Source organism: Epinephelus moara, chromosome 16 (assembly GCF_006386435.1).
Source record: "Epinephelus moara isolate mb chromosome 16, YSFRI_EMoa_1.0, whole genome shotgun sequence".
In the NCBI taxonomy this organism is placed as follows: Eukaryota; Metazoa; Chordata; class Actinopteri; order Perciformes; family Serranidae; genus Epinephelus; species Epinephelus moara.
Window position 1 is genome coordinate 17136023 of NC_065521.1, and position 27747 is coordinate 17163769.

The 27747-nt window shown below is 40.7% G+C and overlaps 1 protein-coding gene across 1 annotated transcript in view; it reads right to left on the bottom strand.

Moving 5' to 3' along the window:
- The window catches only part of nphp4 (nephronophthisis 4), a 229400-nt gene that overhangs the window by 59776 nt on the left and 141877 nt on the right, over nucleotides 1–27747 (bottom strand). The window contains exons 14-18 of the mRNA XM_050066031.1: nucleotides 23566–23723; nucleotides 20277–20468; nucleotides 15812–15999; nucleotides 3128–3288; nucleotides 2039–2222 (exon numbers count right to left, since the gene is read on the bottom strand). Of these exons, the coding sequence (XP_049921988.1) occupies nucleotides 2039–2222; nucleotides 3128–3288; nucleotides 15812–15999; nucleotides 20277–20468; nucleotides 23566–23723 (883 nt within the window). The remainder of the gene's footprint in view (nucleotides 1–2038; nucleotides 2223–3127; nucleotides 3289–15811; nucleotides 16000–20276; nucleotides 20469–23565; nucleotides 23724–27747) is intronic.

Sequence of the window (27747 nt, forward strand, 5' to 3'; positions counted from 1 at the left end):
ACCCCCCCCCACCCCCCTCCATCCCCAGCACACCCAATAACCCACTGTGCTCTCAACCTGCTTTGAGTGATAAGTGCTGGCATATTTAGCCCCAACAATGGCACTCCGCAGAGTTTCTGAGGCCCGGAGAATGATGCATTGTTTATGAGAGGGAGTATCGTTTCAACAGTTGATTAATGGCGAGGAAGCTATCGTCAGCTGCCATCGCACCGCGGGGGCACGCCAGGCCCAAATTGGATGAGTGCGAGGGGAAGAGGAAAGGTGCTCAGTTGCTAGACGGAGTGGAACTATCACATCAAGATATTTCGCTTTGGCACAGTGTTTGCTTTGCAAGCCTGCACACCTCCAGAAAATGGGAACTTTCAACAACAGCGGCAGCAGCAGCCCTGGGGATTCACTGTCATTTCCCAACTCTACACATCAATAAAAGTAAACAGACAACATTACTTCATAATGTGAGGCTCCAAATGGAATATGACCTGAATATAAAACACTGCTGTAAATATTTCAGAGGTAGAAGGAGATTTGGGTGATATTGAAACTGGATTTTCTTTTGAAAGCTAGAACAAATACAATTTCCTGGCTTTCCTTACATTTACCTTCACGCTTTTGGGAATGCAAATACCAAGCTATTCGCAGCAGCCCTCATCCTGTGCATTCACTCTCAACCCTCCTCTGTGTCCCAGTGGGGGCAGTGAGAGATTTAGACTATTTGATTTACAAGTTTCTCCACAGGAGTATACGCTAACAGCAACACAAAGTGAGACAACTATCCTGCTGGTCAGATGAATTTGTACGAAATACTTGATTCAGTATTCCAAGTGCATTCACCATGCAGCATCTTAAGCTCATTCATAGTCCCTAGTACCTTATCAAGGTACAGAAGATCAAAAGGCTCTCACATATATCCATTAACAATAATGGCTTGTACAATCAGTGCAATCAGGGAATACAGGGCATTGATTATTTATTAAGAAGTACTGTACCTAACACCGTTGAGCTTAGAAGTTTATTCTTGGGTAAATAATGTCACTTAAGGTCTATACTTAGGTCACACAATGGTTTGCAAGCCAGTTCCGAAAAAAAAAAAAAAAAGGCTAGTAGGTGGACCTTGAGTTGAGATCATTTTGTCACACTTTAAGGAACAATTAACCCCGTAAATTATCACTTACATCGATTACTCACCCCCTGTTGCCTTTGAATTGGTGAAGAAAACTTTGTTTGTCTCGCTTGTCTCCACTTTGAATGAAGAATCCAAAAAATGGAGAAAATTCTTTATAAACTAAAGTCACAGGGGTGCATGTTCAACAACGGGAAAACTATATCAAAACATGTGCTGACAAACCGTCACACAACTTGATCCAAGTCTCTTTTTTTTTGGTCATATGTTCAGTTTTTCCCAAACACGCAGCCTTCTCCGACAGGAGGGGACTGAACTAAAAGTGATACTTATCTATGCACTCTCTTAAAGCCAGACTCCACTGATAAAATCAGTAATTTTACCTCACTGATATGGGGACCTGCAGGCCTACCACTGCCTCGATCAGTAATTTGTGCTTGTGTGTCTTTGGTGTATCTGAACTAACCCTTTAAAACACCAACGATTTCACTTTTAGTTCAGTTCCTCATCATAAAGGACTGTTGGTAAGTATCGAGCATATGACTGAATAAATGAAACTTGGATCATTATGCATGAGTTGTGTTAAAGTTAATGAACCAATGTTTTGATGTAGTTTTGCTGTTAAATGCTGCCACCCTTTAATTCATCAAGAATGGTTTGCTGTTTTTGGATTCTTCTTTCATCACGGAGGTATTTGAGAAAAAAAAAGTTTTCTTCACGTATTGGAGGCAACACGGGGTAAGTAATCGATATATAAATATTCACTTGGAGGGTGATGTATTCTCTTAGGAGTGTTGTTGGGTTTGTCTGTCCACCTGTTGATATTATATGTTGATGTTAGCTACGGGCATGTCAGTATTTAATAAGCAAAGCAGGACATAAACAACATAGTGTCAAGAAAAGTCTTGCAGTACTTGCCTATGTTGCCCGTGCGTATGTGCAGCCGGCCTCTGACAATGGTGTGGACCGTCATGGGGCTGACGGCTGACCGTTGTCCCACATCTGTGCTCGTCAGCAGGGTGTCCTCTCCCACGTAATCGGTAGTCAGCACCTCCACCTCGTGAAGGGCCTGGACTGCTGATTTACCCTGACGCAACATGTACTGAGGATGCAAAATAGGGTGTGAGAAATGCATGCATCAAACACAAATGTGCCAATCAAGATATAGGGGAAAATTATTAAATTAAGTCAAAAGAAGCACAAATACGCTGGGAACAGGAGTTTGAGTTGTGGCTAAATGAATGAGGTCAAAACAGCCCTGCCCAGTTGTAAACTACTCCCTTAATTTTTTCTCATTAAATGCTTTACAAAATTCACCAAGTTGCAAAACAAATCAATTCCACATCAAGGTTGGCAAGAGAGTTTCAGTCCAATCAATAAACAGCAGAGTTGAAAGGACCATAATTAAAGAGCTTTTAATGTGTGGTTCGTTTATTCTTTAGAGGTTAAAATAGGAGGGAAACTTGCTTCGGTCAAATCCTTGAACACAGAGCAGTACACAGGGAGCAACACTAAATAGCACTGAATTTGTTCACTATCCACATTTGCATATCTCATAAAGTAAGATAATTTGTTTTTGTTCTGGTCCCAGTAGTCATGGAGTAAAACCATTTTTAACAACTGTTATGAAATGTCTGTTTTGTGTATTTCAGGAATCCTGAGTAATATACAGTATATTGAAGTGTTTTCGTATTTGACATTCTATTATCAGTAGCAGTTTTCTCTGCAACGCCTGGTTTATTCTATTTAATGTGTTCAAACAATATGCAAGCGCTGCATGGATCCGTGACAGATGCACTGCATTGCAATGAAGGTGTGTCACGAGTTGACAATGCATGTGTGAGCAGGATGTGTTTTGTCATTTTCAATGCTTTAACTCGGACAAGTTCTTGTGATGAACACAACACCAGTGAGACTAAGACTCTATGTGTAATACCACAACTAATATCACTCATGATCCCTTTCATCTAGATACATTGGAATCATAAGTCCATCTCAGTCTTTTACCTTGAGCTCGATGGCAGTAGAACCTATGAGGAGCAATGAGTCACTGTCCCAGATGTCGATGTGCATGGTGTGGAGGGCCAGGTAGCGCAGGAACCAGCGCTTCTCCCCGGGCTTCAGGAAACCCTCATCTACTCTGAACTGCACCTGCAGGCCTGGAGAGCCTTCACAAAGAGAGAGGAGACTTCAACATGGAGGAAAAACTACATACACTGTTCAAAAATGATGACAGTGTGATTAATAAATGTGGTGCTATGGTAGTTGATGTCTCCAGCTAGAGAAACAAGATTAAGAATGTGGATATCATTTACCTACACAGCTAGCTACCTAGCTACATCCACTTAAATAGTGACAGAAAATTGTCACAAAATGGTGATGAGCTTGGACAAGAAATAACAATTCTTCCTTTTACTGTTATTAATAAAATGTCAAATGCGTTTAGTAAACTGCTCCTAGCAACTGTAGCCTCTGTGTCAACTCAAAATGGCATCAGCAGGACGAATAAGTCACTCACTACTGATTGGGTTTGGTTAGAGCAACAAACGCCCAAGCATAGATGAGCTGCAACGATTAGCTGATTAATAGAAAAGTTAATCAACAGGGGGGAAAAAGGCAACTACTTTAATTAATTACTATATCCAAATACTCCACTTTCCAGCTTGTCAATTGTGAAGATCTGCTGCTTTCTTTTTGTCTCATGCCATATTAACTGAATAATATGCAAGTACTAGAGTGATAGCTGAGCAAACAACACATCTGAACACAGCTTAAGAAAACTATTACGTGCATTTCTGGCTTAACTGCATTTTACAGACCGAACAATGAATCCATTCATCTATAATTAAAATAATTATCATTGCAGCCCTACTTGGATATCATTAGAGTTCTTTGGGCTTAGGCTTGGAGGCCACTGCAAATTGGAGGTGTTAAATTTGGAAAACATTGAAAGTGTAAGATCCTGTGTTTGTTTTTATCTGTTTATCCTAAGTCAGTTCCAACTCAAGTCCCCAGTGGGCAATTTGGGCTGCAGCAAGCATAAAAACACAGTAAAACATTAGACATAAAACATGCAATATAACAAAGACACATACAGCAGTAGAAACAAACACATGGCCAAGGTGGATTACACCTATGCGCAGTTGAGAATTGTCCTGAGTCGTTAAGCTCCTCTGTGGCGGGCTTTAAGTGTTCACCTTAACCCCAAGGAGGCTATTAATAATAAAATAAACATTGAAAATTGTCAACAGCACCTAGCAACAACCAATTGTTAATGTAGTATACATTACCATCATGAGAACATCTCTATAGTGTAGTCCTTGACATCAGTACCATCATGCAAGATTATAACTACAAATATAATATACTCTACCTCAATATTAAAAAGCCATAATTGTCAGTGTTATATCACCACTGACGCTACCATTGTCACTAAGTCAACAACAGCAGCAGTTACATCTTCTTGCCATCTGCATTCAAGACTTGAATGGAGACAGGGTTGAGGGAATTCATGTACCGTTTTTTGGTGGCGACAGGGGCACTTAGGCAAAGGCCAAATGGTAACAGCTTGTACTTTGAACTAAGGGGGTGGCCATTGCTTTATTGAGCACCTGCCTGCTGAATATGTGATTCAAGCTACTGAACTGTATTTCCACTATCTTTCTAGCCACAACCTCTTCTCTTAAGTAGCAAGGTTGCCATCCCAGCAGATAACAGAAATGGATGACAGACTCAGTAAAAGCACTATATCCATTTATCTATTTATTTTATATGTTGATGGAAGTGCAACACTGAATCACCCTTTAATTTGTAACACATTTATGATACACTGTACTGATGCAATAACAAGTTGAGAATGAAAACCACAAAATTGCTGTACAGTCTAAAGACAGAACCAGTGTATTTATGTCTCTACTGACAACAAAACACATAAGGTACACAACCTGGAGAAAAAGTCACAGGTGTAATCATTATTTTAGCCCCGTGCTTCCACCCAGATGGCTTTAAATTTGGGGGAAGAGCCATAATATCTGTAACCAGCTGTCAACCTTGTGGACAGATCTGAACTGGTGCTGCAGCCATCTACTGGGAGTCATTAGGTCTGATGATTGCGCTGCATGGGAGTACAATAACCAGGGAGTATGAGGCCATTTCACAAAATCAGCAGCACCCTAGGGTTCCCATAATTCAAGATGATAATGGTACCTAACACGGCCAGAAAACCACAAGAGTGATTTTATGAACAGCGGGATAAAGTCATGGCTTTAATCAGCACTTCCACAGTGGACCCTTAAGAGGAGTAGATTCTCCTCTTCATCACTCAGAAGAAAAAGGGTTTTTTTCTTTTTGAGGAAAACACCACACACACAGTTTGAGGACTATTCTGAGGACAACAGGCGGTTGTAAATGTCTTCGGATATTTAGTATTTATATCGTTAGCCATTTGTTATTTTGTCCACTCCTGCAAGGTCACATGCAGGGACACACATGAGACATTTCATTATGATTAAACCAGATCAGAATAAAAGCCCAGACTGATTTTGAGAATGTACAACAAGTGCCCTGTGATTCTCTGATGACGGCTCTGCAAGGCACCCACTTCAAATCTGACTCATCCTCTAACTCCGAGCGGTTCAAATGAAACTGACCCCATCAGTGATCCAGCTCAGCTGGTGAGTGGGTACAATCAGTCAGCTGCAGCCCAAACCCAACCTGCAGCGCCGTGTTAATGTTACCACGCGTGTCTATTAAAGGTGTGAGTGTGGGTCTGTGTGCCAACTCGACTCCTAGAATTCCTCCCCAACAACATCCCTCCAACTCTGTATCAAAGCCCCCATGCTGTCTTTATTCCCATAAGTTGAACGTGCAGAGAAGCAGCTGGTTGGATAGAAGTGGAGTAATGAGGACCTTTGGTGACAGCCCTGCTGTGTTAAAGAGACCAGCAAGACCCTGTAACTCTCCACACATGATCGGACAGAAAACTTTTGTCCTTTTACACACACACACACACACACACACACACACACACACACACACACACACACACACACTCAGTTTTCCCATCAATCATGCATGCAGAAGACAGCCTGTTTTGAGGTCAGCAGTCTGACTATATATGCATTTCTATATATGCTATTCTATACATATTTATAGATACCTTTAAAGTAAATTTTCTATTCTACTTTTGTTTTTCCAAAATGACTGGAAAGACAGAAAGAGAGGTCCACACTTGGTCTGCGAACAATGAAAGTCCACTGTTGGTAGTGTGCGTGTTTATGACTGTGTGTCTGCGCCTGTGAGATACAGTTGAAAGCTCCGAAAAGCTAGTGAATGGACATTAAACTTTAGATTGTTTTGTTACATATTGTAATAAAGAATGCATTTACATGCTCAAAATTAAATTTTAGTTTTAATTTATCAGATCATATACTGCAGTAATGTTCTTGTTTCTTCCTATCAAGGTATAAAAGCCCCTGATCCACCCTCATCTGGGTAGGCTGCAGCTCATTAAAGTGAGTTGAGGTAGGTTACAGTGAAGGTTTCACAGACTGCTGAGCAAAATCCACCTACGCTGGAACGGATTTTCTGATCAGACATCTGAAATGAAATAAGAACAAAAATATACCAACTAGGGGAACCTCCATTTTATCTAAAGTAGACAACAGTGACACCAGCTATTACAGGCTTGTTTGACAGTATTCATGAAAAAGATAAAGAGACAGGCGAAGGCAGACAAAGACCAAAGTAGTCTTGATATTTCTGTGCTGCGTAAGAACTCCATTTCCTTTAACCTAACCTACACAGACTCCTTCACCTCCCCCCTCTCCCTCCCCGCTCCCCAGCCAGCCGCCAACTCTCTCCACTTGGACCATTAATTCTCCCAGCATGCTCTGGGCTTGTGTGCAGTGGACGGGTGGCAATGAGAGCACAGAGGGAAAGCGGTAGAGAGAGAGAGAGAGAGAGAGAATGTGCTATGTGTGTTTGTGCTCACAAGCGGGGAAGAGCTGACAGATCTGGCCCAAGGGTTGTACAGGGCTGTGTGTGTGTGTCTGTGACTGTGTCTGCGTATGTGTGCAGCTAAGTCTGCAGACGAGGAGCGGCACCCAGCAGAACCCCCACCCCCCACCCCACCCCCCTCCCCTAACCTGGATGGCCTGCCTGGTGTGTACACAGCAGGCCAGGCGGGCTGAAAATCCTTCCGGGGATCAACAACTCTCAACAACACTGTGAAGGCTGCAGGCAAAGAAAACAGTGAGGATGCACAGAGTGTACAGCTAGATGTGGAGGCTGACGCAAACCAGAGCATCACGGTAGACTGAGGCTACGTTCGCCAAAGTATCTGTGGGAAACTGTCTTTTTGTTTCATAATAATAAAAAAGGTTTCACTCAAGGTTTCTCACTGCAGATTCATTTTGAAATGTCTCAATGCTCCGATGGCTGTTTTACAGTACTACCTATATGCAACATTTGTAGATGAATGCAACTACAGTTTGCATTACCTAAAGCAAGTTGCCCTCACATTTGGATTGATATTATTGTTATGGTGTTATTTGGAGGATATCTTGTGACAAAAATATTTGTGCAAATGTAGAAATGTTTCGTGGAGTTGTAAAATAAATAGTTGTAGACTCAAATTTTATATCACATCACGTTTACTTCTCCCATCTTGTTATTAGCAAAGAGCAATGGAAAAATGATTAAAAAAAGTGGCAAAATATATCTAATAATAGGCTAATTACACTTCATAAAAGAAGAACCCTGTAAAATTATGGTCACTAAGCTATGATTGGTCAATTGCTTCTGCATTTACGGGACAATAGTGCAAATAATAGAGGGTTGTTAACAGAGGATTACGTTGTCCTCTGCTGGATTTACTGAGGTCACAGTGACTACCATTTTTTTGGGAAACTTCTTTGCCTCTGAAAAGGCGATATAAACAGCGTGGATGAAATTTACGAGAGGTTGTAGTGGTGAAAATATCTTTTCAAATCCAGCACTGTTGACAACCACTATGTAAAGACCCTCTAATTTTAAATTATTCTTAGGACACTGAATTGTCCAGCTGGCAACGTTACATATTTCTCCAAAGGCCCTGTAGACTCACAAGTGATGAAGCTGAGTGGAGCTACAGCATGCTGGGAGTTTGCTAAAGTTACTAAACCCATCTATTCAAAAGAATCATAGGTGGAAGTTAAGTTTAAATATTATTGTGTTCAGACTGAATGCAAAGTAAATCTCATAGGCAGTGCTATTGTGTGTAAAGGCGACGAACACTCGTCATCGTTGCAAATCGAGTAATTTAATCTGCTTGAATTCGAGAGGAAAATTTGTGCTCCTCCCAAGGCTTTATGACTCCAGTAATAAAAAGGTACAGAGTCAGGTAAAGACGGAAAATAGCAACTACAGTTCCTGGTAAGATTTGAACTTGGCTATCGCACAACCTCAGCACAGGAACACTACATACACTACACATGTTTGGTGTATACCATAAACTGTACATACAGATGGACAATGCCTCTCCACTTCCTCCCGCTGCGCTAAAACAAAGCCAAAATATCGCGGATACGGCCGCCATGTTGCAATGGTGACATCATTTGGAGCCAGATGTGCAGCCAGTATCGAGTTACTGCCCATACAACCGCCTGACTATTTGCGAGCAGCTCCACTGATAGCAAGCATATCAATTGGCACACACAGCTGTCAATCATGAGGCTTTTTTACCTTACTATTTAACTTGTCAGAAAAATGTACCCTTGAACATTCATCAGGATGATAAGAACAACCTTAAATGACAAAAACTATACTAAAAATTATTTGACGTGTACTTTGAGTTTTACTTTGGCCCATGTTCCCATCTGTAACACTGGGGGGCGGGGTTATGATCTACCAAGGGGTGATCGAGATGTTTTGGCTTTACTTTTGGGGAGGTGTCATGTCGTCCATCTTTATATACAGACTATGCTGCATACGATGCTAGCTAGCTATAGCTAACGCCTATTCAGCTGTACACTGTTTGTGGTGCAAGGCAAAAACTGGCCTTGTGTTCGATGTGAATTTACCTCAACAGATGCAACAAAACCAAATGGAAAATCACAGACACGCCAATCAAGCATTGTCTGTACACGCCCACACAGTCCTGGGGTCTAATCAGGAGGCAAATGAAAACAGCTGTGTGGGTGGACCCTGGCTGTGTAGAGCATACGCAGCATTATTTCCATCACTGGCAAATAATTGCTAGCAATAACACAGGTCACATACTGACCCGATGTTAGCACTGGCTACTCAGAACTTCCAGTGTGTCCCATTGCTGCCTTTACAACAAAATTCTCTCTTGTTGCAGCCTGAAAATGCAAATTATTACAAAGGGAACAAACAGGATATTCATTTGCTCTCGGGAGTATTTTTTTTTAATTGTTACTACCTACAGTTTAACCATTGTAATTGCTCGCACATAATTGTAAAAATGTTACACCTATTGCCTTAGCGAAATCAGTTGTTGAAAAGGAGCACTTAAATCGGCATGTGTGCAAAGTTATATGAAGTAAACAGCAGGATGCCAAACTGAGTCTCACTTCCTTTCTCAGTCCGTTTAGTGCCACAATGGGAAAGAGAAAGTTACCAGGGTGAAGGAGCTGATTGTCTCCTGGTCTATGTATCATAAGTTGACTGCGAGAGACATATTAACTTATATGTGGTGGGAGAATAATATGGAAGTCAGAAATGCATGCAATATTCTGCACCTTTTCACTCACGTTTGGGACCCCAACCTAATTAATTAATTACAGCTCAACCTATTTACCACATCAGTGCACAAAGAAAGTTCTCCTCTGAACTTTTCATATATCACCTCCTGTGTAGAGAGATGAATTCCATTCCTGTGAAATTCCTCTTTTGCAGCGACACTGTGATTCAGGCTGATAAATTACAGTATTTTTTACACTCACAACTTGATCATCTGTAAAACTAACTTGACAGCTGGATAGAAAGACTTCTCCTGAGACCTAATGGGTGAATGAAACATGACATGACATGTCCACCCACTGTCATTATGGGGTGAAGGAATTCAATAGGTATGTGGGGAACTTCTACCCAGCAGGGCACAGAGTCACAATGCTGAATAACTGCAGCAGCTTTGAAGCTCAGACATATTCCATATTCTCTCTCAACCTCTGTCTCTCACCCTCACCCTCACACACTCTCTCACACACACACACACACACACACACACACACACACCCTACATTCAAACACTCACATGGACTGACGAGGGAGTCGTCAGTGGTTCATTGATCTTGTACAATACTTGTTTCATTCATATCTTTATAGATCACTTACACTGCAGCCAATAAAGAGTGTGTTCGATGTTTTACATTAACATTCATTTGTCCAATTAGGGAGTCAAAGATTACAAAAGACTATAAAAACGTTATTGGAAAGGGGGAATTGAATTCCCTCCCTGTAGTCAGTATCTGTAAAATGAAGTAGATTTGTCACTGTATTATGACTGCAATAGTAATTTCTTTATGGTGCTATAAATGAAGTAGAAATAGTTATGAATTTAACACTCCGTTGGTTTTATTGGATTGCAAAAACATACAGTGATCATGGAGAGCTGTCACAGAGTACTCCATCTTTTGATAAAGAGCCTGCAGCCATGCTCGTGGCTCTGTGAGCGTGTACATTGGAAAGTGCTTCAAGCTAAATGCTAATGCCAGCAATACACCATGTTCACAGTGACAATGCCTTCATGATGTCCAGCAGGTATAATATTTACAATGTTCAGCATCTTAATTTAGCATCCCAGCGTGCAAACTTTTGCAAAGTAGCACTGAACACAAATTACAGGTGAGGCTGATGGGAACGTCATTGGTTTGGCAGGTAAAGAATTGGTGAAACTGAAAGTGTGATCTGGTGAAGGTGCTGGATGAAAAGTCAGAGAATCAAAAAAGTTATTACAGTTGCTCAGGAGGGGAAACTGAATGTATGTACAAGGTTGCTGACACAGGACAAATAAAAGAATTGGTAGCCAAGGGATACCTTGCAAATCAAGGTATTTTGAAGAGGACTCAAAATAATAACTTCAAAAGCCAAGGACAACTTGAAGGACTGTTTAAACATTTAAGGGGAGGAAAAAAAAAACTGACTTCTGGTGATCAGAGCCAGTCCAACCAACATGATGATATCCAGGTAGAGTTTATGCTAGTCTTTTTTTTCCTTTTTTTTTTTTTCTTTTGTTTAAAGGCCAATATGGCTGTCAATATTCCAGCCATATAGACCAAGCACCGGACATAAGTTTTAAATAGACATAGCCTTGATTTAAACAACAATAAAACACAACAACAAAAAAAACACAAACGCCATGACCCTTTTTGCATTCAAAGTCTATCAGCTGAGAGAACTTGAAAATAAGATGAATGAAAAAGTAGTCCACTGAACAGAGTTACCAAACAGAGGCGATGAGTGACAGACACAAAAGAGGAAAAGGACTTGGTACAGGTGGCACCAAGCGTCACCAAAAAGTCCTCCCTGATAACATCGTGGGAATCGCCAAGCTCCCTATTCACTATCTGGTTGCCATGGTCAAGCAAATCTGCAGTGTGCAAAACTTTTTCGTGGAGAACGTGATCTGTGATGCCGTCACCTATACGAGCACATTAACTGCCTTGGATTTGGTGTATGGTCCGAAGAAGCAGGAACACACTTTGCACGGCTTTGGTGGGTAAATAGATGCACCTGTTCCTATAATCCTAAAATCTGGTCTGCATACTATAAGTCTATATTTAAGTTGTCTTGGCAACATACCTTATATGTCACACAATATTACGCTACTTGATGAGATATTGATGAATTGAGTTATGTATTTGGCATATTTCTTACTGGACATTTTGGCCATTGATACTTTATTCTGCTGGACAACAACACGTGATAATGGCAAAAAGCTGGCTAATGTAAACCCTGTATCCAGATATGGTTTAAAGTTGTCCTTTCCTGTCCAGTAGAGGCTGGCCCTCACAACAACTGATGTGAAACATGCACCCATTATGATAAATGCCATGGGTTGGACAAGGCCTTGCAATTATGTTCACAGATTGCGACATGGCAACAGGACTGAATAAAGAGACACTACAGGGGAAAACACTTTAAAAAGTAAAGAAGAAACAAACAAAACATGCTTACTTTATTTCTTCCTCAAGGCCAAACTGAATACTAACAGTTTGGCTCAACAATGTAGCATGGATGGAATAGCAGATAGTACTGCCTCAAGGTATAAAGACTCAAACTACTGAAAGAAAAAAATCGATCAACCAACTCAATACTAAACATTTTACAGAAGGATATCATGTTGCCTGTTTTTTGGGTCACAACCAAAGCAACAGACAGGTTTAAGATCTTTAACAGGGGAGCTTAAATGTATTGACAAGTTGCAGTGTGTCATGGCGAAGTCAAAATCACGGCCTTAAATCTATTAAAGTACAGTAACTTGAGTTGAGCCATTCATACACACAATTCCAAAACGTAAATGAACTGAGCAAATGAATCACTGCTCCTGAAGGAGGAACAGTCACTTAACTGTTGTGAAAGGCTAAATGATAGCAACAACTATTGATTTTTCCACCAGTTACAAACTCTTAAGCTCTAAGCCCTTTGGCCTGGACTGCAGAAGCAGTTGCCTGATCTTCAGACATTTCCATTTCCAAACTCCATCTCTATCTTCAGTCTGACATTGTGTCCACTCAAACCGATTTCTGGGGGGGAGGGTAATTTGATATTTCCTAAACAATCACTAGAAACCAAATATCTGCCTGAATCTAATGTCTTTCAAAGTCCACACTGATGTGTAGCCATGCACACACACCTATTTTTCTGGGGTTTTAAGAGATGAAGGGAGTAAAATAAAAACAAATATGATGTTGGGGATATTGACAGGGCATGTTGATTTAGAACAGCCTCGATTGCAGCTTCTATTTTCTCTACAGCTTCTTACTATATAGCGACAACAGTTTTAGTCCCACTGTGGTGCTGATTGGCTGATTGTTAGTCCCCCAGTAGCACTCAGTGAATCAGTCAACTCAGTGAGTGGGCAGATTCAAAGATCTGGACCCAGGCAGCAAAAGGCAGTGTACATTTTCTTGGGCACTTGGAGGCAGTGACACTGTAGTATTCCCACAGTATCCAGACATGGAGCAAAATCTCCATATTGTCCAATAATCACGCTCTGGTTTGGTCTCTGCCAACTCTTGAGAAAAATATGACTGATGTGTTACAGCACTGTCGTAACTTGTGGTTTTCTTGGTGTTTCCTTGTGCTTCCCCCTTCCCTGTGTTCTTGTCTGTATCCTCACCCTGTTAAGTTTTGTCTGTGTGCTGGCGTGGGCGTGGTCCTTCTTCCTGGTTTCCCTGGTTCCTGGCTCTGCTCACCATACTCACCTGCCTCATCAGCTCATCTACATGCAGTTTTTCTATTCCTGCTCTTCAACCACTCCCTGCCAGACTGTTGTTCAACCAAGTGGCCAGCTAAGACATTCTTAGTAACTATATTCCTCATGTGTTTTTTCCATTTTCAGGATCATCACTCTCCTGCCATCCAGCTTCACCTGCACACCACACCAGCCTCCTCCACTCCATTCCACAGACCCCCGATCACAATCATTCTCATTTCTTGTAACAATAAACCTTTTCCTGTGTCCCACGCTTGGGTTTCCCTCAAGTTCGTAATATCATCAGCTTCTAGATCTAGTATTTTCTTTACCAGCTCATCACCAATTTGCAAACAATCATTTGTACCACTGTCAATATTAAATATCGATCACTGAAGCTTTAAAGCACTTTTATTGGACAGCAATCGCTGTGGCCACAGGTGACAATTAGGATAATAGCACATTGAATGTTCCTCAGTTTCCCGATTGTCTTGAGTTGGTTTGGTTTCTTAATGGATGTTGGGCATCTGTGACATGCTAAAAAGGGATAGTAACACAGGTAGAGAAGATTCATAAAGTCAGCTAACTGACACTATTGACATTTATACACCCATCTAAAGTTTGCTAACATTTACCACTAAAAGCTGGTTCATATATTCTGATTTCATCTGTAATAGGAAGAATTTTTTTTTTTTTTTTTAAATATATGTTATTTCTTTCAAAAACATTTCTTCTTATTTTATTGATTTTATTATTTTCTTTCTTTCTTTTTTTTTTTTGCTTGAGCAAGGAACTGCATAGACATGAGAAGCAAAGTTAAGATTACTTAAAGTTTTCGTTTATTTTCTTTCTCTAAGTATTTCTTTTCCTCTGGTTACATAACTTTTGTTTAAACATCAATTGCAATAAACAAAATCATCTCTCCAGTTAAATCAGATAAGGAGAATCTGTAATTGTCTCTGTGTAATGGTTTGTTCAGCTTGTATTTGGATATTAAATTATTGAAACTTGCCAATTTGGGAGCACTTAGAACAAAAAATTCAAAAGCCTTTCTCATATTTGCTTGTAATGACTTTACCAAAAAAGGCAAATTTAATATCACCACATTGATTCCACTCAGATTAGCTCATCTCTTTTTAGTTACAATGTTGTGACAAACTGTAATAACATCCTTCCTTCTTAGTTGTACATAAACAGATGAGCCACATTTCAATATCGAAGAAAACAATTAAGAAAACACTAAGAGAAGCAGTGAATGAACAAACTGTTAAATGTTAACAGTAGTGCTTAATCCTTTAAATGATAGCGGGAAGCTTTGGTAATTCAGCAGTCATGAGTAAAGAGGTGAAAAGGCTCCCAGCCTCAGAATATATATAGAAGGATCTGTCTGAATGTAGGAGGGATTTGTGGAAGTGCACACTGGATGATATAGACTGAGAGAGACGCAGAGACAGACAGAGAAATATTGACTGAGTTAGACTGAAGTGTGTGTCTGGGGAATGGAGAATGTGGGTAGGCGTATGAACGGAGGGGGGGGGGGGGTTGTTTGTGTGCTCAATATCACGCTCCGTCAGAAGCTGTAATATCTCTTCCATTTCATTAGTTGCTACATGAATAGACTTGACATCAATCAGCGCCCGCTCAGCTGATTGAAAGAGAAGTGCCTCAGCATCAGAGAACATCACGGAGCATCATGGAACGAGCTCACAGTTTGTAGGCACTGATTGTACGATGTTGATCTGGAGAGCAGGAAAATAAATCACAGTTCGGCTTATATCCAGAATCTGGAGAAGATACACAACTCTGACACTGTGTAATCAATGGAAGGGATTTACGTGTGTTTTCGAATGCATACAATACATTTTTTCATAGATGAATGCATTCTCCCACCTTCCAACATGGACATGAACACACCATGAACAGCATGAATGTGTCCGTTCAAACATATTATCATGCACTGATGACATAACATGTTATTCACTGTGAAGTCCCTGTAGTTTCAAACCATGCTACTACCAATAAAAGTCAATGGCTGACGGCAAGGTAAGAAATAAATATACGAATTCAAACTCTTTTGTCCACTTAAATTACACATGTTTCCTTTAAAATGCTCAAAGTGCATTCAAACTGTTTTCCAGGACCAGTTTCATTCATCCTAAATGTTTCCTGGCGAGATGCACAGAGACCAGCTGAAGGCATGAGTCTGCATTTCAGTGAGAAAATGAGCAGTATTTTTTTTTTTTTTTTTTTCTCCACCAGCGGTGGATCCTTACCAGAGTTGACAGTGCCGTCTTTGTTGATGGAGGCCAGGACACAGGGAAGTGGAGCGCTAGCTTTCTGCTGAACCTTGTCACTGGTCAGTAGTGTGAGCTGCTGCGATGTGACTGGTGAGAAGCGATAGAACTGGAAGGTGAGGTAAATGTTTGCCGGCCAATCAGGACCAACACCTGCCGTCGGTATTCTGGCAAGAGACAAGAGGTTGATGATTATTGAGAAAATAATAATCACTCATAGTGCAATATGTAAAAGCAATATGGCAATGCTGCATGTAAATAGATGCGTGAGTGATTGATTTACCACGCTGAGTATTATTAATTTAACACCAACTGTGATATTTTTATTACAAAATCTACGTGGGGAGTCGAGTGGTATGCATGTCTGAAAATTAATGTTTGACAATGTCATTAAAAACCTAGAAGAGTAAATCACATTGAGCTAATGATTTACCTGAGACAATTCCAGAAAATAAAAAAATCAAATATGCATGTCTTGCACGTCCGAGCAGAGCCGGTAATTCAGCTTTACACCTACTTAAAAGTAAAACCCAATAATAAAAATGTGGATTAGGACTTAAGGTGGTAAATCACACTTTAAAAGCGGCTATAAATTGGACTGCTGATTGAGTGGGTACAAACTCAGCACTACACCTTTGATTTATTATAAGTGGATGGCTTGGCTTCTTCTTAAAACTTAAGACATCATGAAAAGTAGCTATTAGATCTGTGGAGGACAGGAAGGCTTGTCTATTTGTGTCAAAAATAAGTGTATAAATGTGGTTTTATTCCGTTAACACAAAGGGAATCATTGAATGTAGTTTTTGTTCGGTAGGACTCCTATGGAGAAAAAAACCTCTTTGTGACTAAGAGAACCTCCTGGTGTTGTGTATTCCTTTTCACACAAACCACCCTCTGAGTGTGATTTCACACACACGTACACAGATCTAAACACACATTTCAAACTGCTGATGGCCCACAAAAAGTCCCGGTGAGCCTGCAAGCACTCGATTTAGCACCGAGCATATTAAATAATGAGCGAGTTTCAGGATGAGCCTCTTTCTGTTTCCGTCTGATGAACAGATTAGCAATCAGTCATCGGGTATTCAATAATGAGGAGAAAAGAAAAGGCATTTGAAAACAAGCAGGGAGTGCTGCGAGGCCCCCCACGACCGCGGACAGGCCGTCAGAGACGGAGATTTCAAAGTGGAATCTAATAAGAGCGGTGTGTGACCTCTCAGTCAATCACTTGCTCTGATATTCCACTGTTAAAGATGCCGCTGTGCTCCATCTTCACAGAGGAGCTGGCATTAATATTCATTCTGTAAACAGGCAATATTGATAATTATGGCGCCCGGGTGAGAGCTAGAAATTACACTGCCTGTCTACAGGCTCCCCGCTTGCCTAAGTGCTACTGCTGCTGCTGCCTAAATCCCTGCCTGCCATACCTGTTTGTCATAATTATGAGGTAACCTCAACCCACTCTACAGCAAGCCACAAATATTCGTAATGTATGTATGTGGCTCAGGTTATACTTCAGATTCCCTCCAGGTGGTCTTGAGAAAAAAAACAGAATCACATAAGCTCTTATACCTTCACAACACATGTATTAAAGTAAAAATCCATACTTTGATATTAAAATATCTGCTTTGTTTTACTCCCTCCAAGTGATAGTATGATAGTGTTTCAACTTACCCAGGGGCCTTAAATATATTTGCTGCTGTAATCTTACAATATAACTAGGTTTTTACTACCAAACCTCCTTCCAACTCACCTGCAGAGGGGGAATTGATTTAATTGCCAGGCTGTATGGAGTAAACAGGATTGTGATGCTGTGCTGGGGAAAGCTGGAGGTAGGAAACATGTCATTACTGACCTCTCTGCTCAACCTCAGTGGGGAAACAATGGATGCTCTGTGTATGATGTGTGCACAAACAACTACTATGGTAAGGCAGGTTAATTTGGAACCAGAAAGTCAGTCTGTAAACTCTGATAGAAGTTTACACCAGCGTGTCCAAAACTTTTTGAATGGGGGCCAGATTAAACAATGAGAAGATACCTGGGGGCCAGCTGCTTCTCTCATCATACAGGTTATTAATAAAAAATCCCATACAAATGAGACCAACGCAACTGTTTCATCCTTAAGTGAAAAGGTATTCAACTTTCTGAGGCTCCTGAAAGCAGCAGCCTTTGCTATCGACTGTATGCTTCTTTGCTGTGGCCATGACTGCTACCTAACAGGAAATGTGTGCTGTTAGGTAACCATTCATTTGCTTGTTTACCATCTATTAATGAAAACGCTTAGTTCTCCCTGCATACTTTCTACATCTTGCATGTCTACCAACTGTATGACAGTCTTGCCATTGTGAGGTGAACGGAAAACATGCAAAGTGATCTTGATTGATTAACCAATATTGTGTGGTGGGCCGCATTTAGTTGTTTTGAACAACAAGCCGTGGGCCATTTAAAATCATTCTGCTGCATAAGCCCCCGGGTCGGTCTTTGGACATGCTTGGTTTAGGTAATAATTTTACTGTTTGTCTCTCATGGCTAACCTGGGGGCTTGTTTACAACCTGTCTGACCATCTGACAGCTCATGCTCTTTGCTTAGTCTGACTTCTCTCTAGCGATGTCACCTTGTCCCCAAACAAGAACTATTTACTACTAGCCAGTGCGCTGGCTACTGTGGCCTAGGGTTTAAGCTGCTCCTGTCTGGCCATCAATTTAGGGTCCCAAGAACCAGCCGGAACATATATAAGAAGTCCTTTATTCCCTATGCCATACAGGCACTGAACACAGAATGACTGCATCAGGGAACACTATTATTTTATAAGATGTGCTCTCTTTTATTTTTTACTGAATGTATTGCTGCTACTTGCCGATTTGCACTATTGTATCTTCTCTATCTATCTATCTATCTATCTATCTATCTATCTATCTATCTATCTATCTATCTTCTGATACGTCACCTCTTGGTCTAGGAAATTGTGGAGCACATTTTTCACTAATATCTAAAATTTCAAAGACTAACAAACTCACAAAAAAATGCCACATGAACTGACAAAAAAAACCTTTAAAAAAGATGGTTGTAGCCCCAATAATGTTTTTACTGTTTTCTTTTGGCCTGTAAAAAGATAACAGATGCTTGTTGTCGCTGTTTAGCCACGATATGCCTCTTTCCTTCCTCCATTACTTATTTCCACCTGCTGCGCTTGATGATGAATTCCCACTGATGTCATCGCACAGCATCATGTCAGCGAACAACATCCAAAGCACACATTGCACACACCATACAAACAGAAAAACTAGTGATAGAGTAGCTGGTGTGTGTTGATGTGAAGATCTAAACTACACTTCCAACTAAATTCATACTTTTCACTGAAAACTGCAAAAACTTTGCACCTGTGTCACATGATTATATAGAATCATGAGAAATATCAAATATAAATTCAAATCAGTGTTATGAGTCTGCTATCATTTCCCCGTCTCTTAAGTTCTGAACACCCTGAGGTGAATCGACATTAAGTTAATGGCATCTATTACCACACAGGAAGAGCCAAACATTTTTATCCACGTATATTAATCCGAACTGAAAACAAAGCAGATCTGTCTCTTCCCGCACAACGCAGCATGATGGTGAGTCTATGGTGAACAAGACAGACGTGAGCTGGGTTCATCAAACTGCTGATGGTGCTGATGACAAGATAGAAGGACACAAAGAATGGTGTGTCTTGTGCCCATCCTTCCCACTGTCAGCCCCTGACAGAGGGGACGCTGGCTCCAGGGTTTTTGCAATGGGCTGCTGACAGAGGCGCAATTCAGCCCCTCGCTGACGGGAAGTGTGTTTATGTGTTTTTCTTCAAATTGCGAGCATATGTCTGCGTGCCGTGTATGGGTATGTACTTGACGTGTGTGTGTGTGTAGAGGATGACTGGCAGGACTTTATGCATGCATGGTTTAAGTGCATTGCAGTTTTGGCTGCAGTTCAATACAGAAAACAGAGAAATCACAAGGCAGGCTGGGAGCTGTCATGCATAAAGGATGGATCTATTCCTGTATACAGTTAAATGACCAGTGGCTCAGTGTGGAGTAGGATGCAAGCAAAGTGCTGTCAGATCAACAATGGCTGTAACAACAATGATTCTGACGTTTCTGGAAACTAAATCATTGTATTTAAAGTAATCTCTATAAAAAGATATCTGTATGTGTACGCAGAATCTGCAGGCAATGGACAATATTTAGGCATTGGAAGCATTCTGGTTTCTGTTTCTCTTTGTAGTCGGAGCAGTATTATTATTATTATACGTTTGCAGATGTTTGTAGAGATTAGCCAAAATGGAAGGACATACTTCACACGTAATCTATCAAAGCATACAGGCCAAGTCTGTACTGGTCTCTATGACAGCAAATATATTGTGCAGTCAATGAGGCAGTGCTCAGTTCATAGTGACCTCTGCAGCCTCACCTTGTAAATGCCAGGAACTGGAACACCAGCAGGTTGCCCTGTAGAGGGTCAGTTTCTTCACGCTGAGGGTCAAAGGGCACAGGCTCTGTGGGGTCCAGGACTTCTGCCGCCTGCCCACTACAGTCCACGATGTCAGGGAAACCAGCAGAGAAGAGATGGGCCAGTGAGCTCCTGGAGCTGACTGAGCAGGAACTAGAGGAGAAGAGTTAAATTAGGGGAAGGTTCCAGAATCATGAGCACACATTGATCTTTCACCAAGCTGAAAAAGACTTCAGTGAAAGCCGTTCCCGATGCTTTACGAGCAGCAGGAGGTAATGTGTTTTAGCCTGTGATGCACCGGCCTCTCTTGGGTGATTTGTGGTTGTAAATGAGGCAGAAAAAATGTCTGAATGTGAGTGAAATACCGTGCTGTTTATCGTTTCAGGCCCAGTTTATCTTGGATCAGTTCCATTGTGACTCAAGATGGTTACCTTCTGGGTAACCTGAGTTTCAATATCCGTCTGGACTTAACAAAACTGCAGTGAAACAATGATCAGACAGCATGAGGATGTCAGCAATATCCGTCAAGCAGCGGCACCACGAGAATGCTTACAGGAGAGAGACTGAGCGCGGGTGCCAAAGCGCTCCCTCAGGATTTTCAAACATAATTGGCAGTTATCTCTAATCATAGCGGCCACCTGTTTTTCTGCAACTATGGTAACATTCATAACTTATACTTTCAACGCTGACACCAAACACTCTGGGTATGATAAACACAGTGCACAGATGGCTGGCTAAAGTGCAAGCACAGGAAAATGAACGATAATGTTTGAGCTTATCATAACAGTAACGCTGCCTGTGTCCAGTCGGTAAACAGTGGAGCCCACAGCTTCACATTTGCGAAAGAATGACGCCTTGATCAAACTAATTAAGGCAACAACAGTGAAGAAGACAGTCGATTGGGTTTTCCTCTGCGGCTGTGTCAATTTCACGCTTTCAAAGTTATATCTTAATTTAGCCCGAGTGGATTAATATTCAAGCCATCATTTTTATTTCAAAGGGGGGCTCAATCAGATATGCACGGCAACTTCAATTAAACTTCTTTAGACTTCATTGTTCTTCTCAAAGAAGTGGGTCATTCCACACCGAAAACAGTCAAAAAGATGTTTTGGCTCCGAGTGAAGAGGCAGAGATGTTTCAGCCCACTGAACTGAACAGCATTGTGTCTGGATCCAAACTCTGGGATTGGGAAACTGTTTCGATGCCAGCTGCTTATTTACAGACTCTCTGTGCTAATGCAATGCCTTGTTTTTGAGTTACTGTGCCCATTATTTGCAGGGTGTACTTTCGCATTCAGTGTCCCACCTCGACAGACCTGGCCGCTTTTACCGCTGCCATTAAGATATCCTCTCCAAACTCTATTATTAGCCGCAGTGTAAACTCTGAGCTCATTCCATTGCTTTTTTTAACACTAAATCAAAGCCAAAACCCTCGCCTTACAGCTGGATATGATAACGAATTCTCACACAAACAAACAATGCTGAGACCATTACCCAAAGTGGGATGTAAAGGCTGACAAAACGATTTCTTTAAATTGGCTCGGAGTTGAATTCTCCTGCTAACTGACAACACGGCTACGCTACCAAGTGAACACATGCTGCCAATTAGTGAGCCGATCGATATCCTTCTGTAGATAGCGAGACAGTGAACCATTGTGGTAATGAAGGACTGTACTTGTGTTCACGGAGAGATACTAGACCCAATAAAACAATCACGTGTTAAAAGGATCTTTAAAGTGGCTTAAACCATAATGTCTCCCATCAAGCATTAGTATCACTCATGTCACACTTCTGTGCTGCAATGAAGAGGTCAGCCACACCAGAAACTGTAGCCAGGTGGCTAAATCATACTAGTTTCATATACACTAGAACATCCCTTTCACACTGAAGCCCTGACTAACAATTCAATTCCAATCCAATAGATTTTCAAGGCTACACATTATAATCATCGAGCAATATACTGATCAGTGCTTACTGTTTCACAAATAATAGCTGCCTCTCTTGTTGCAATCCATATCACACAGCTGATGCCAACAGCAACATATATAAAGAGTGGTATATTACTCATTTCTCACACAGCATCAGGGATAGCTTTGGGTTTCATAGAGCAGAATGATCCCAGATACTGGATTTAGTTCAGCTTATGCAAATGTCTAACCTTAGCGTGAGTAATGATGATTCAGAGGCAAACAGGGAAGCATGACGAAGGATGCCACAAAATAACACGTTCAAAGGGTACGTATACTTTTCCCTATTTTCTGTTTTATATAAAATGTTACAAAATCGGATGTTCACAACAAACACGGCCAACGTTTCAATGACGTCAACGTGCACTGAAGTAATTTCTGTGAGCAGAAAAGTCAGGCTTCAGACCTTTTAAGGCAAGGTGGCATCAGCTGTATGGTCATCTGCTCCAGACACGTCACTACAAGTGCTACATGTAGCTATATGCTAACATGAGGGAAACATATATTCTTGGTTGGCAATGTTAATTTCAAAACATATTCCTGCAGTAACGTGTCTAATTGTGAAGACTTTGGTTTACAAACTTTTATTGGTGATTTTTTTCATGCTAGAAAGTGCTGTAATACTCCTTTACATCATTACGTCATTTCCCTGGCTGCATTTTGGTGCAGAGATGCTGAGATGCCAAAGACCTGGAAACGCTGACTAATCAGAACAGACTGAGTTTTCAGGAGGGGGGGCTTAGAGAGACAGGTGCTAAAAAGGAGCGTCTCAGACATTAGATGAATACAAGTGTTCCCGCACAGACAGTATGAGGAAAATGAAGTCTTTTTTTGGCACATTAAAGCATTTAAACATGTTAGTACAACCCCAAAATACAAGTATGAACCTAAAGACAAGCCTAATGGACCTCCTTTAGGGAAATAACATCCAACATACTTTATGAAGGCTGTCCTGTGTTACTCTCGGAGTAAAAGCCATTTACAAGTAATGTATTACAGCATAATAAGATAAAACAAAATCCATCACTTAATCCTTTGTCCATTTGACTTTCTACTTGTTATACTTTTCAGCTCTTGCCATGCAGCTATTACTGAATGTTAAAATGACATTTTTTGGTTTCAAGACACTTCAATGCACTATACTAGGGATTTTCAATAGTTTTTTTTCTGACCTTACTGTATTAGTTCATGACAGCTTTAATAAAAACTGTCACAAAAGCTTTTTATTGAATAAAACCCTCCATTTTTGCAGCATGCCTGAAGTAGACAATAGAGGGGGCTTACCTAGGCACATTCATCCCCAGGGTGATGACAGGGGCATGGACAGGGGTGAAGGGCAGCTCCTGAAGTTGGTCTCCTTCATCCTGAGCTGAAGGTGACCCAGTCCCTTCCCGCTGAAGATCCATCTCCAGATGGGCAATGTTGCTGACACCTGAGCAGGCCTGTACCAATGTAGGATGACACATACAGGAATGATTTGTCAGTAGCTTAGAAATGAAAAGATGATTTTAAAACTGCCAAGGACAACACATTTGAACAATACTTATGGAAAGTGTTTGTAGTTGAAATCTATGAAGAGGCCAGGAAAGCTAAAGAGAAGGTGTCTGCAGTTCAGGCTGATGTTTCTGTGTATGAGACGCATGTAAAACTAAGAAGTGTGGGGGGAAAAGGAAAGTGCAGAAACATGACCCGACTGCACCGCTCAGTTACCAACAGAAAGGAATCCAAGAAGGACTTAACTGACAGCCGAATGCAGCAAAATTACATAAACAGTAAGATTGTGTCATGTTGGCTTAGAGCAACTCGACATGGCAGTGAGAGAGCAGTTGTCAGATTTGATTCTGGAAATGGCCTAATAGTCCGGCTGCTCCAACCTGCACTTCTTCAATACACAGTGGCCATATGCCTGTTGTACATCTATTCAGTCCTTGTGAATGCCTGCATTGACTCTGAGTGCCCATCTCTAAGTTACAAGCCATTAAATAGCCCTGTCCATCAATGTACAATGTTTAGCCCCCGACACTCTCCTCTCGGTGGTCCACTCAGTGCTGAGCATCGTCATAGCATATATCAGGATGTGAGTCAGTGTTTAAAGCTGCAGTAGACAACTTTCCTTGATTGTAATTTATTTGGAACAAACAACTGTAAATCAACATGTCCGGCAGTGAAAGATGAACAGTATGACGTGTGAATATCACAAACTGTGCTCTGCTATTCTTATTTAAAAGTGACGTGTGGAAAACCAGGAGACGTCTGAGGCAGAAGGTGTAACTTTGTCTTTTCAATTACTCCCCACAAGCTGCTATACCAATTATAAAATCATTAATTACAGTCTGTTGGTTTGAATTTTGAGATTTCCACCTGGATATTACTCACCACATGTGTCTTTTGTGTTGAACTGTTTTATTGCTACTGTTATAACACTGAATTTTAGCTGCTTTTGTGTCCCTTCTTTTCTACAAGGACCTCAATGACACACCTGTTTGTTAAAAAAAAGCTCTAAAAATAAACTTGACAAAAAGACGATACATCCCCGAGAGAAAGTGGTCAGGTGTGCCAATGCAATTTCTCAAGCAACTGGAGGACAGAATATCTGATTGTAAAGAGATAAATCAGCTCAGACAGTGTAACCTGCCCGTCACTGTGTTTTAAACGGCCATTCTAAATTGTTTGTTGGCAAATCACATGAGAAGACCAAAACAAGCAATGTGTTAATCCATCTCTCAGTACTTCTCCATGTGTTTGCAAGTAATGTCCCAAAACAGCTGGGCACTTAAGTTTTTAGAAAACATTATTCAAACAGGAGTAAATAGTGCATTTATTGGATGATCTGTGGATTATTAAAGGCCCAGTGTGTAGAATTTAGAGGAATATATATTCACGGAAATGGAATATCGTGTTTATAACTGTGTTTTCATGAGTTTATAATCACCTAAAAATATAAATCGCTACGTTTTCACTACCTTAAAAATGAACCATTTATATCTGCATACACAGCGAGTCCTCATCCACAGAGTCGACCGTGTTGTTTCTACAGTCCCCAAGAACAGACAAACCAAACACTGGCTCCAGATAGGGCCATTCCTGTTTTTGCACCTGCATACATAGTTCTCCCACACGCTTGCCACACAGATGTTTCAGTCGGTTTAATCTTCCTGCAGACCCCAGGAAGATTAGCGGCTGCTGTGCAGCTGCTAATGGGGATCCAAATAAAATAAATAAACAAATAAACTCTGCAACCTCACCACTAGATGCCACTAAATCCTTCACACTAGCCCTTTAACACACGATAATTTCTCGTATAAGTTACTATTTATGGCAACAAGGCTGTGTATGTGGATTGACTCAAAGTAGTATACAGAGCCCATGTTCGTGTGGTTCATTAAAGTGTTTCAATAGTTTTTGGACAACAATGGAGAAATATGGCATCAGTGGCACCCCAGACATTTTCCATAGTAGTGGCCAGATGGGGCCACTGAAAAGTTTATACGCTAGTTTAAAACTAAGTCAATATGAGAGTTAAGAAATCGCATACTGATATATATTGGTTTCTTTTTTGTTTTTCTTTACAAATATTTTTACTAATTATCTGATACACATAAACTAATAATGGTACAGTTAACATTTTGAGTCCCACAATCATGTTTTAATGTGTTATGTATCTGTATATACATGTGGTGATTTGTTGTCCTTTTCCTTAAAGAGATAAATACTCAGATTTAATTCAAAGGAGCACAGTGATTGTAAGGAAAAAAACATTAACTTGGAGTAAAGCCTTCTTAAGTTCGGGGGAGATTCGTGGGTTCAAGAGTTCAAGGAAACCCTGCCAGTTCAAATGTAGCCTTACTTTGGAGCATTATTCAGCCCCCTTCCTGATACCTGATGTCGACATATATGCTACTAATGGATGCCTTAGGTTGTCTCGTTTCACAAGATATCACTACCTTTGGGCTCATTAAAAAAATGGGTGCACCACAGTCTCTTACTGACCTCCAATTATTTTCGTCAGAGAGGGCCATTGGGGGGGGGGCAGCAATTGTATTGGAGGGACCCTGACCCCCCTCTTAGGGGCGTCACTGTATGGCACAGAGGAATAAGATAGGTCAGGCTCTGGATACAATGACAATAGGTTTTGGGATCAATTCATTATGTGGGATTTGTTAATAATAAGAAAAGTACTGGCCTTATCCTTTAAAAATAACAAACATCTTTTGGTTGCACTAATGAATATTTGCTTTCGTCAAAAGGAGCTTCTGTTTCAAGGATGTTTTCCACAACTAGTACCAAATTACATCATTCCTTTTGGAAACTTCCAAGGACCCATACAGTAAAGCGGAACTTCTTTTTTATTGTGTGAAGATGTCGTATTTTCTGTGAAACATTTGCTTCCCTTCTTGCTAAAAGAATGAGCTCAGCTGTGGTAACTTTTAATTAAACCAAAGTGCCATTGATAGTCACTTACTAATTTTGATTTAGGTAAAAGCAAACAGGACTGAAATAACAACATCATTGTGATGGTGTAAATGCCAACAACATATTGTTTATGTTTTGACTTTGAGGCAGTCTTGCATTTAATCTGCAGTTGAATAACTGATATTCTTTTGTTTAGCTTGTTATCCAGTTTTTCTTTCTCCTTCACAAAATCGGCTATTTAGCGAAAGAAAAAAGAACTGTTAATGCCTGTGGATCAGTTCAACATTTCTAAATGTTTAGTGGCAAACATTAATCCCCTCTTCTTGTCATTGACAGACACACAGCTGGAGGGGTATTAGCACAGATAATTAGCTAAGGAGTGCTAATGGTGTCATTTTCCAGTCAAGTGTTTTTTTTCCTGCTCTCTGATACATGTGCATGGTTCAGTTGGCCTATCAGAGGACATGCATGGCTGTGCATTATTGGGCTTTCCATCAAACATCCTGGTAATAACCTCGACCAAAGTCATGCTGCAACATATACCATCCATGTTCCCCCTCTGATCAAACAGCCTGTGGTATAATAACCTTAGTGGATGCAAAGGCATGACGTAGAACCCTTAGCATGTTAAAGAGGCTCAAAGTAATGGCTTTTTACTGTACCTGAACCTGCTGCCATCAAGCCTACGCGGCACAATGACATATGAGAAAGTGCTTTTTATAGGCAGGTGTGTTCAGGTTAAGGACAAGGACAAATGAAGGTTAAAACCATAAATTCAGCACACTGATTTAATGACTCAATATGTGCACAAAAGATGTCCTAGAAACTGTTAGAGTATTATAACTGAAAACTAATGGCAGCCAGGGGACTGGAGATACAATGTATTATACTTATCCATGGCATTAATGTTGACAGTGTTCTTCAATTTCCAGAAAAGCACTGTACGGTATCAGCTGCAGTATGAATCAAGCAACACTAATCAAGCAACCTTCACTTGAATTTAAGAGTAAATGTTTAAAACACAATGTGACCCTTTAAGGAATAGTTTGTTTT